Source organism: Heliconius melpomene, chromosome 1 (assembly GCF_056956725.1).
Source record: "Heliconius melpomene rosina isolate 202511_hmr_F chromosome 1, ASM5695672v1, whole genome shotgun sequence".
Classification (NCBI taxonomy): domain Eukaryota; kingdom Metazoa; phylum Arthropoda; class Insecta; order Lepidoptera; family Nymphalidae; genus Heliconius; species Heliconius melpomene.
The window spans coordinates 4,373,392-4,386,165 of NC_140389.1; the positions used below are offsets into that span (position 1 = coordinate 4,373,392).

The 12,774-nt window shown below is 33.1% G+C and overlaps 1 protein-coding gene across 2 annotated transcripts in view; it reads left to right on the forward strand.

Annotated features, from left to right (window-relative positions):
- The window catches only part of LOC146541014 (uncharacterized), an 89,309-nt gene that overhangs the window by 21,894 nt on the left and 54,641 nt on the right, over positions 1–12,774 (forward strand). For both annotated transcript variants that reach the window (XM_085189173.1, XM_085189165.1), the window contains one exon: positions 8,200–8,366. In XM_085189173.1, the coding sequence (XP_085045299.1) occupies positions 8,293–8,366 (74 nt within the window). In that variant the 5' untranslated portion in view covers positions 8,200–8,292. The remainder of the gene's footprint in view (positions 1–8,199; positions 8,367–12,774) is intronic.

The following is a 12,774-nucleotide window of genomic DNA, read 5'->3' on the forward strand; positions in this document are numbered from 1 at the left end:
TATTTAATATAGAAAAATGTTTAGTACGCGCACACGGCAAACTTTAGGTACTTTTTCTAATATTAAGAATTTCCTTTAGTTACTTTTACTTCTTTTGTTTGTTCATTTCGGTTACTCACATATTTTTTCTAATAATAAATCTCCACTTATTATTCTTTTTTATCTTATTTTAATTATTTAGGCTTATATTTTCTTACAAATTCTATTGAAATCCGAAAATAATTTCATAAATATATTTAATAAATAATCGTATAGTTCAAGCGGGCGTAGCCGCGCCCGGGCTCACTAGTATGTATATATGTTTAAATACCTTCAAAGATTTCATAACTCCGACCTCCAACTCTAAGACACAAGCTCCTGATTAAAACTACAATAAAGTAATTACCAAAGAACGTAGAGAATCGTGACAAACTAAACGAGCTCAGTTGAAATTCTCCGATACATTTTAATTATGTTCACCTTGACATTATGCAAGTATGGCGGGCCTCTTTTGTCGAAAATTTATGAGATTTTTTTCATATATATTATTATGATTAATTAAAGTCGAAAAGATTTAATGTCAGATGTAAACGTATATGGAATGTATGGACGGTAATGGAATAATTGAAGGCAATAAAACTCCGATGTGCGTTTTTTTTTATTTTATGGTTTTTAGGGTTCCATATTTTAAAATACAGAAACGGAACGCTTATAGGATTGACCCGATTGCCCTACAATTATGGAATTGGTATGAAACCCTCAGTGGGCATGTCCGACTCTAACTTGACCAGTTTAATAAATCTGCTTAATGCGATATATAGACGTGAAACTTTTAAAAACTATATTCCATATTAAAATTTATAATAGCTTATAAATATTTACATAATATTTTTAATATAAAATATATTCATATTTAATTTAAACTAGCGACCCCCTCGCGGCTTCGCCCGCTTTAACTACTAAATAATTCATAAAATGTATGTTTGCAAAGCTCTTAAGATAATGTGAAAATTAATAAAACCCTAATGCAACCCGCATTTTCGTAGTTTCAATAATTTTCCAATTGTTTTAAAATAAACAGAAATAAATAACACAAACAACAGAAAACTTAAACGAAAGAAATTATAAACAACAGACTACCTACTATTTATTCTCTTACCCAAAAATACTTAAACGAAAGATGTAACCAACTATGTCGTGTGGAAATTCATTATAATTATTGGACAATTCCAAAATACGTGCAATCACTTCTAAATTTACTTTGCCAGGCGCAGAATTGAAGCAATCTCTCGGCCATCTCCGTAGTAGCTCAGAACGACATAAGAGCGTTGGTCCGACCGTACACCCAGGCGAAAACCTGCTTTAGAGCAGACAGACATGGAGAGGGGATTGGAATTGGACCCTCGGTTTCTCGAGGGAGGCCTAGATTAAACAACAAAGGTGACTGCTCATGAGTCGGATTTGGAGGAGGATAGAAAGTCCCTCGGAAGAAGACGTCTGACTTCGGGCGGCCGGGTATGCGGAGTGCTGCTCCTTAGGTGCAGGTGACTCGATACACCGGCGCAACGGAATACGTTGGACGCGAGGCGACCAATGTGTACCTCTAGGGCTACTATTTTTAGGTTGCGGTGAGTGGCGCGTGGTGTTTACGTAGTATGGTGCCTGCGTCACTCGCCGGAGGGTGATGTTCCGTACTACCTACAGGATTCCTCGTTGAGTAATACTCGCTAGGGCATTGTGATGTCATAAATGTGCAGTGTGTAGTGAGTGAGTATAGTGCGTAGAGAGCAGGTGACAAAATTCTGACTGTGACAACGGCAGCGATCGGGTCGCTGCTAGACCTCGCTCTCTCAACTCTCACGCAAAATGTCCTGTCACATACAAAGCAGAGCGGCAAAGACATGCGCGACGTGCTGGGGGGTGCCGGCTCTGAGCACTTTATGAAATATACCCGCTCGCCAAACTGCTCGCTTTGTGGGTGGATGTGTGACTGAAGAAGTGAGAGGAATAACTTCTCGAACAGCTTGGCGAAGTGCTGAGGAGGATTATAGATCGGTATCCCTCAGCAGCATAATGAGCAGGCCTTCCTTCCATGCCCGGGGGAAAGAAGCCAGGCGGGTGCGGCGGATCCACTATTATAAGCAAAATGTTGCGGGACACGGAGGACGCGTGGTGGGCGCGGCGCTGCGCGCGTTGAACCGTTAATCAGCAAGGATTTTTTAGTACTGTAATTTTAAATCTGTGCTACTAATCTTTTCAAGTACTTATTAAAGTATATTTAAATTACTATTTTTAAACGGAAGAAATTATAAACGAAAACCTACCTACTAATAACTACTACAAAAAATATGAAACCAATATCGCGCTGAAATAATACATTTAACTGAAATTATCCAATATGTGAAACGAATCTAAATCTTCTCTGCTATAGAGGCAGGCGGGTTTTTTTTCGAGCTTGAGGTTAATGCTGTTAAAACAGTGACACCGGTTGGGTAAGCACTACGTGGCTGCCTGTGAGGAAAATTAAATAGAATGCATCGGCCGGGAATCGAACCCGGGCCGCCCGCGTGGCTGGCGAGCATTCTACCACTGAACCACCGATACGTGTAAGGCAGGCGGGCGCGGCGGACGCATGGCGAGTTGCGAGTCGTTTCGCAGCAAGGATTTTTTGATATTGTAACAACTTCTAAAGTACTTATTAAAATGAAAAACAGTAAAAGACAGCTTTGATCTACATTAAATGGCCAACGTAACTAATATACTTATTTATATACTGAGAGTAAGGGATAAGTGAAACTTGACTCGATACAGCTGATGTGTGAACGGCGTGATGTGTTAAGAATTAAATGCGTTTTTCTCGAAAACTATGTGCAATTTCGAAATTGTGTAAAAAGCAAATTTTATCTTCGTTTAACGTAGAAATTTAATAAAGTATTTTAAAGGATAAGGATTAATACCATTATGGAAAAATATCCCTCACAATAAAAAATATATTGAAATTACAATTTTTAGACAGAAAAATGATCACTACACGGTATTCTTAAAAGATAGGAATATGCTCTCGGGGACTTTTTTGTAGATCTTATTAAGAGGAACAATACTCCAGTACATTTTTTTCATGTAGTACTTACCATTAGAGCAGCGCATGCGCGAAAGTGTCCCAATGGGTTGGACTTTATACACATTTATCGTATTTATGTTAATTTACATAAAAATGTACAAATAATAAACTATATATAAACCTTCCCTGAGAAATACTCGACCTAATGGTGAAAACCCTATCAAAATCCGTTGGGTGGTTTAGAAGAAGAAGAGTTAGAAAGTTCAGACAGACACGAAAAGCGACTTTGTTTTATAAAATATAGGATGTATAATAAATGTATATTTAAATAAACCATTATTCATTATCATAACTACGTGTTTTGAACAAAAACTTATGCAATTTGAATTTCTATGCACGTATAGACTAAAGGTTTTTGCATATATTGCGTTACCTTGTTAACTTTAACTACGTGCAGTGCAGTATATTTTACCTTAAATGAAGCCAGTCGTGGCGCAGAGGCATAAGCGTGCGGATTTAAACGCGACAGGTTGTGGTTTCGATTCCCACTTGAGAATATTTAATATTTTCATTTTCTCGTTTGGTAACGAGGGAAGCGCGGCGTTGAGGTCCGTCGCTTAACACGGATTGACACGGATCCAGACTCGACGGTAAGTGGGGATTGGATGTCGCTTAATACTAGGCTCCCAAGTTCGCTCTACCTATCCTGCTATTTTGCGGGATACAAAGTGAAGCTAAAAAAATTATGTAAACTTCTATTTACTTTCTAAAGATGTTTTATTCTTAAATTATTATCTTCGACCTTCGACCTCGACCGCCTTTTAATGATTTGAATTGTCTCACTTCTGAAACAAGCCGAAACTTTAGTAAGTATTTTTATATTTTTCCATTAGTAAGTACCTACTATATGGAAATTGGAATATAAAGTGCCAATTTATAAAGGTTATTGACTGCCGATATAACGTTGAATTTTATTTAAATATTAAATTGTACATTTTATTTCACCTAAAGTTTATTCTGTGTGTAGAAACAAAAGACCGAATATTTCTTAATGTACATATTGGTCTTTTGTTTCACATGAAAGTATGTATTTGTATAGGTACTTGCGGGTAACATGTGTACATACATATTAATTAATGTAAATTTTAAAAGTAAAAAGTACTGAAATATATAATAATAACGTATTTTAAAATATTTAAATTAAATACTACCAGGAAATCTTGAATAGTTATTAATCTACATCCATACCTATATTATAAATTCGAAAGTAACTCTGTCTGTCTGTCTGACTGTCTGTCTGTCTTTTACGCAATCAGGGCCAAACCGCTAATTTAATCGTTTTAAAATAGTCATATAGAGATACTTGAGGGTCCCGGGATGAACATAGGATACTTTTTTTTCTCATATTTGTAATATTTTCGACATATACCAATATATTAAAATATTTATTAATTTGACATGCAATTTATTCCGCCATGTTAATAACAAACGTCGTTGCTAAGCAACGATTTGCAAAATTTGTTGTTAGAAAACGTCACCCAAAATGAGCTTGCTTAACGCATTTCTCTATTGAAAACTGAAAATAATTTCATAAATATATTTAATAAATATTCGTATAGTCCAAGCGGGCGTAGCCGCGTCCGGGTCCACTAGTATTATATAAAACTCTTCCGTTACTGAGTGATTAACAGACAATTGGTGTATAACTCTCTGAAATTTGTCATGAAGGTTCTTTGGTTAGTGTAGTTGAGCACTAAAGGAGGACTTCCCGAAATTTTACGGGAACGTGAAAAAACGGGATTATTGTTTACGTAATTTAAGTTTCAGGCGGACGGCCACTGTACACTAAATTATTGTTTATAATTAATTAGTAAATTATTGTTTATAATTATAAAGCCAGTGTTCAGTGCCTGTAAACTCGATAGTTGTAGGTTCAGTCCCCAGTCGAGGTAACGAATTATTTTCATTAATTCTCGAAAATTATTCGGAAAGTGAGAGAGTGAGTGTCTTAACTGTTTTACATGCTATGCCGGGTAAAAATAATTGCTGTTTTAACTTAAAAAAAATTTGATATAATATTTAAAATGTATATGTTTATCTATGCTAGATTTATAGCATACTATTGAACTAAGATTAAAACGCATGCGCGTACTTCCACACATTATGGCTTGCTGCCAGTCTCCTCAGTATAAATTTTGTTCATCTATAGAATCAGTGTTTTAGAATGTTATAAAAGGAAAAAGCAAGTGCGAGTGTTTTATTCAAGTGTAATTCTAAGTGAAATTATTAAGTGTGTGTTATCTAACTGTCTACTTTTACTGACTTACCATGTCATTTTACTGACCATTTTGATTGACGAGCTTGAATGATCTTGTGATATATCACTATTAATTATATACGGACGTACCAACTATTATTTATGTTTGATTTACATTTGGTATCAGTTGCTTAAAGTTTTTTTTAAAAAGGCAGAGGTCATCCGCACACCTATCTCCATATAATCGGAGTAAGTATTGCTTAATCTTATCGATCTTTGTAGGGCAAGGATTTTGGTCAATATTAATAGTTTTTATGTTTTCTAAATTAAAAAGGAGCTAAAAGGATATAAGTTTTACCTCGTTAAGTTGTGATTTATTTGAATAATGATGAAATGGATAGTGAAATTTTCGTTTTTCATAAATTTTCTAACATCTGCAGTATGTACCTATATATACTCGTTTTAACTAGAACCAATGCATTTCCAGAATGTTGCAAAATAAAAAATGGAGCTTTGTAATTACTTTTTTTACGCACTCTCAACCTATATTGAGGTATTGCTTGTTGAACTAAAATTCAAAATGTTTAAATACAAACACATTTTGAGTAGAAATCAAACCTATAACACTATAGGTTTTTCACAATTATACACAGACATTTAAGAGAAGAAGAAGAACAGAGAAGAGAGAAAAGTTATACATATAGACATGCATAAGAAATATCATATATCTCACGTGGACAAAGCCACGAACGGAAAACTAGTACAGATAAAAGAAAAAAAATGCATATTACAGTGTTTATTAATAACGGTTCGGTTACGCCACCAATTAATGTTTGTTCGTCAAACAATTCGTAGTGTAAAGTGATTGTTAGCGCTTATGTAAGTGATAGGTTGCCGACTTTGAGAGGAAAATGGGCCAATTGTACAAGGTTAATGCTGTTATAGATGAGATTTCTAATGTTTGAAATACATATGTGGTGTTATATTTGGTTAATTTTGTGTTTATGTAATGAATCAGGTAGATTATTATGTTTAATTTCATTTTACCCCTCAACCAGTATTTTAGGTTGGTGGAAACCCAACACCTCTTTGTGTAACCAAAACTAGGAATTAAAGATTAGACAAGAAACAGGCGAAAATATTGAAAACAAAATTGTGTTGAGTTTAAATTTTTACTTTAGCATTACGAAAATAAATTAAATCGTAATAAAAAAAGATTTACTTAATGTATTTTCATTATTAATAAATGCAAAACTAATAATAAGTAAAATCATAAACAATTGAAATTGAACCCTTTACTATCGCGTGTTACATAGTAGTGTCTATATTAGGAACATTTTATTTTAGTGAAGCACTTTCCATTTGCGTCATGATAGCGTTAAATACATTAAGAAACGGTAAAATTTTATTGCATAATATTATATTAATCATTTAATTTTCTAAAGAAATAGAAACTGGAGAGTGATGTGGCACGCCACTAAATTCTCTCTATCTACTTATGTATGGAATTTAAAAAGTAACTTGAATTTAAAAATAAATTAAATATATTAACTGACTTCCATACATCAGGAGATTCATTTAACTCAATCACTGGTGCGGCGACATTCAATTATGATTTTGACAATTTATAACTTTTTTAATAAGGATTTATGTTTAGTACTAAATTGTTGTTTATTTGCTTATATTGTTAACTAAGAATATATTCAATTTTATTTTTGGTTCATAGAAAGTGTATTTTAGTATGGCTTACCTTATAAGTAATGTGAGAGTAAGAAAAACTTAAATGAACGTATAAATTAGATTTTAGTTTGTTTATATACAGATTACTAGCGGCCCGCCCGCGGCTTCGCCTGCGTGAAATACTTTATTATTAATTTCTGTCTCTATGAGTACCTACGTCCTATACGTGACGTCCATGCAAAATTTGAGACTCCTAGCATTTGTAGTAACGAAGTTTCATATAAACTTTCAACCCCAAAAACAACCCCTTAAAAGTCGAATATAATCTTAGCGAGCACCTACGTCCTATAAGTAACTCCTATGCAAAATTTCAGATTCCTAGCACATGTAGTTTCTAAGATTTCGTGATGAGTGAGTGACCTTTCGATTTTATATATATAGATAGATAGATTAAGCGTCAGTTTACTTGAGTAACTTTTTGGGACCAACATTGAGTTCAACCCTTTATTTTATGCCTTTAGTCTTTCTATCAGGGGGGTGAGTTTGATAGATTGAGGGTTAGTTAATTCCTCTTGTTTTGATAATTATTTATGTCTTTTATTTTTAAATAGTTTTTTCTAGTTATTGCACTTTTATTATTATTGAAGGTCAAACATTTTTAATGATATATCCTTATTATAGTAATAATTACAGTTTTTACATGTATTATTATAAAAGCATTTGTCTTTTGATATTTTTTAAAGATCATAATCGCAATATAATGACACTATGGTTTGTTCATATCCAAGTGTCTTAAGGCTGTTTAGCAATTTTATTATTATAGAGAACCTTATTTACGTGAAGTTTAACCTTAGTTTTTTAACTAGCCTCCTAACATCTAAAAGCTAATGATAAAACAATTCTTTATAAAATATGTGTATAGATAAAAAATACAAGTGAAAAGTTATTATTGTGAAATGTGTCGCTTTTTTCAAATCAATTTTATTAATAATTCGAAATAAAATATCGTGCATCTATAACCAACCACAGACAATAAAAAATCAAAACTATAAATTACGTGGGCACTTCCTCAACCACATGTAAAACCGCCATAATCCATTTTATATTTGATTAACAGTTATGTAACGGCTTATGTCCACAACAACACAACTTCCTTTCCTTTCCGCCATATTTGGCTAACTGATTTGCGTTCAGAATTTAAATTTGCAACTGTCTTTTATAGGTAATGGTCGCTATTGGCTGAATTGGCGACACTATGACGTGATCTCGCTCCTGATTGGTGAAGAACAACGTCGTATGCTCCGATTGGTACACAATGTCCGGATTGCCGAGTAGGGCAGAGGATCCGATCAATGGAGTCGACGTTCGGGAGCAAGGAAGCGCTTTGAGGTCAGTAAAGTTACCTTGAAATTAGCCTTAATTTTTTATGAGGTAATGTGTGATAAGCTATGTATGGTATTTTAAAAAAGTGGCAGAAAGAACCTATTGATTTATGGTCTTCTTTTTTAAGTTCCATCTAAAAATATGACGTAGAGGAAAAATGCTTTGTTTTATCCAGCGTTGCCATGCCAGCTTATTAAAAAATAAAGTGATTAAAAAGAATTCAAGAAGAAAGGACCATATCTGTCCTTTTCGGGACATTTAAAATTTGGGCTATAAGTCGGGACGTCTGACAACGCAAACGCACCAACTCGTATTTGAAATGTAAAGCTTGAGCTAAATTTTAATCTACAACCACCATTCCTTGTGTTGCTAGAATATAATTTAAATCTGTTTTTACAATACTTCTATAGTATCTACTATTTACCGAAAATTTTATTTATATAATTACTGAGATTTTTAACAGGATTATTCAAGGCGCACCGCACTATTAGTTTAAGTCTAACAAGTTATTACATATGTACATTTTTATAATGTTACGATTATATTTAGTTTAATATATTTTGCTGGTTTTATAAAGAAAAAAAACAGTTCTTATAGTAAGAGTACATCGATTATACCAATATTACCTCAACTATATTCTCTATATTAAATCTTAAAGACGAAGTTCGCTTAAACCGTTATTACAAGTAATGCATCCGGGGATGGTCAGCGGAGCGAAAAATTACTCATTACTATCGTTCTATCTGTTCGTGTATTATATGTTACGTTTTCTGGTTTTGTCTGGTTGTTTGATACTTAATAACGCTAACTTGGAGTGGATAAGTAGCAATTACGTTCAGTAATGGAGACTTTTTTACTTTTTTTTTTTTAAATGATGCCATATTTAGGAAAGATAAATATTTTTTTTAGTTATGACAAAAAAATTGTACGATATTTGAATTAGGTTTCCAATAAGCGTGAGTGCCAATCTCGTTAGGTTTAAATTTTTTATACGTTTTCTAAAATAATATAATTAATGAATTAGTCAAAAAATCATATAACGAATACTTATTATAACTTCGGCATCCCACGGAAATATTCACTAGGTGACTTACTCTTAAAGAATTCAAGGTATCTGGTATGGCAGGAGTAAGTTACCGGTCTTTGCCAATAAGAAATAAACCACACCATCCTCTGTGCCTTTTTTTAATGAAAGTAGGTATGTGATATAAGATTCACTTATTCTTTTTCACATTATTGCATTACTGTAAAAACGCGACTGTTATGGGTTCGATTCTCATACGATGAATTATTTTTATTTTCTCATTCCGATTACACGACAAAGCGCGGCGTTTAGTTCCGACACTCAAGACGTAATGTCTCAAATACTGGGTGGAAAATGTACGTTCTACGTTCCCTCTGCCTGCTCTGCTGGAAGAAGCGTGAAGCTACTTGATTATTATTTTTTTATTTTTGTACATTAGCAGTTTGCAGCAAGTTAATGGAATTTAGTGATAAGTGCAATCTAGATATTTTACCGGTTTTAGTAAAAGCACTGCGTTCTGGATGGAGATACTTTTTACACAGATTAAGGAAAAAAACAGGTTTTTTATTTATAATTTCTTTATAAACACGATGGTTGTTACCATTGAATTAACTCTCACACGGAGCAATTAATTGTAATTAATGGTGTCATTATGATAGAATTATCTTAATGTTAATTAATACAAGGCTGTATTTGCTTACCTTGCTATATGCAGGAAAACCCATGAAGCTAAAACAAAATATTATAAGTTTAAATAACTTTTCCATGACGTTGTTAAAACACCCATTCCCCCCCCCCCCTTTCCTCTTTCCCCCCACTTTCACAACGTCGCGCCTCATTTACCAGATCGGGGAAATGAAAATAAACTAAATAAATAATCCCCCCCGAGCGGGATCGAACCCGCAACTTGCGGCCTTTCGAAACGACGGCCTGTAATAGTCTTGGATGTATTTATTGATGTAACTTAATCTATCAAGTGAAGTAAGCAGAAATTCGATTATTTACAAACGCGCATTCATCCGTCAACTCAGCATTTAGGTCGCTACGTCGTAACTGTGTCATAGTGATTTTTTATCTTGCAAATTTTTATTGCAATCGACTGTTCTGTAAATAAATCTTTATTAGTATAGTTCTTTAATTGTTTTTGTTGTTTTCACCGATTGCGCTGTTCCCTTGTAACTTGGTGGTGGTGCTGTAATAGGACGTGCCTGATTGATGGTTGTTAGTTCGAATTTTAATATATCTTTTGAAATTTTTTATATATCTTTTGAAATTTTGACCAAATAAAGACCAAAGTAAATACAATAATGAAGATTTGTATCTCAAGCGTGCAGATGCGTGTTTAATTTTTTTTTTCACGTTTTTGGTGTTTTTGTAATCTGTTTGTTATGCCCCATTTAATCATGTTACAGGAATGAAGGTACCTAATTATTTTAATTTATTTCTAATATTCATAGATTTATGTAATATACCTTTTGTATTTTAGATATTTATAAAGATGCAATATTTAAGGTGTATATAGTAGTATTTTAATAGCCAGCTATGAAATCGTATTGTCTAAAATCAACACAGGCTTACGTCAGAGACCTTGAGCCTATGTTTGTATGAAATACAAATTGTGAGTGACTTGTTATGTCTAGTATTGGAATTATTTTAAAAGGATATTCATATTTAAATGTAATAGATTTAGACTATATATAAATAGATAAATAATTAGTAGATTAAATAGAGGTGGGCAACGGAAGCTTCTTAGTAGAAATGGAGTTTCTTAATACTAGGTTCCTTGGTTCCCTCTGCCTACCCTGCTACGTGCGGCATACAGCATGAAAAAATAGGAGTGATTTATGTCATAACGTTGATTATAAATAATTTCATTTAGTGTCATACTGCTTCTTAAGTGTCCTTTTTGATTCGAGTGTGGACTCAAGAGGAATAACTTATTTTCTTTTTCTGTTCTGTCATCGTTGAGATCCTCCACTCCACTCCACGCATCACGTAATATTTCGTATTAAGGCGGATAAGGGTGTGTCTTGACACTAAGTTATTTTTGCCTATCAGTATATTCGGTACACGCCGTAGAATAGGTACACTACAAAAATACTATATTACGACTATTTAAAATTATTCTAAAGACCCCACTTCTTGTTTTTCCTGTTCCACGCAGAACTTGACTTTTGAAGCATTCATGGTTAATTTGTGCAAGTAAGCGTTTAGAGATACACGCTAGAGAGCACGTCCGCATATTTGAATATGAAATCTGAAAGGTAATAAATAAATATTTTCCTTTTAAACATTTTATTTACAAGCCTCTCGAATAAAAATAATATTTGCCTTTTTAAATGTTTTGTAGGTTGTTTGTTTTACGACGCTTGGAACCTAAAATTTATAGTAAGCAGTTGTAATTAGTCTTATTAGAATAGTATATGATTTTTTTTAGAGTGAACGTAGTGTTAAGACACTCTGTTCCTCATTTTCGGAAGATTTCTTGAAGGAAACTGGAACTTAACGCCGCGCTCTGCCTTGGTAACAAAGGGAAGATGAAACCATTAATAAAAAAAAACAAACTAGTACATATAAAAAATGTAAATGGGTCATTCTAGCGAAAATACGAAATTAGGGTTTCAAAAATTTATGAAAATTTTTTTCAATATTTAACCATTCTTTTATAAGAATTTTATAGTACTGGTGTAACTAATTATCAATGATATAGTGGTCCCCAAAATAAGTGAGTTTTCGTGGGATAAAAAGGGGAATTAAAAAAAATGAAAATGAGGGAATGATGTGTTAGGTGAGGAAATGAGTGTTAATATATTTTTGACAATTCAGCAATAAAAGACATGTTTAATTACATTAGAAATTTCGTATTATACTTTAAATAACAAAGATAAAGTAACATTTACTTATTAATTCTTCTTACAAATATAATAATACCAATTTTTGTACTTAAATTATTGACTTTTCTCTTGAAATCACAGCTTTTCAAATATTGCGAATCACACTAGATATCTATTTAAAATTACTTACAAGCTAATAAAGTGAACGAAAAAGTATCATTCTTGATATTAAATAAAAAGGGCAACTTGCCAAAACAATGAAAACCTTCTATTCATTATAAACTATATCCGTTTCAACAACATGAGAAATATCAGGAATCTTTCATTAATGAACTCAGCTAATCAGCCTTGTCCATTTCTCTTATGAAGTAGCATTCTCTTTTTATTAATGTTGGAGGCTGAATCTTCTGTAATACATCATTCCAATTATACAGCTGTTCATCTGTTAATGTCGGCCATTTCCAAGCTATAGAGCCTCTAGATGAATGAGTGCATGAACAAAACATGAATTTTACTAAAGTCCCTTCTTCGAAAACTGAAGTAATTTGTCCAGGGT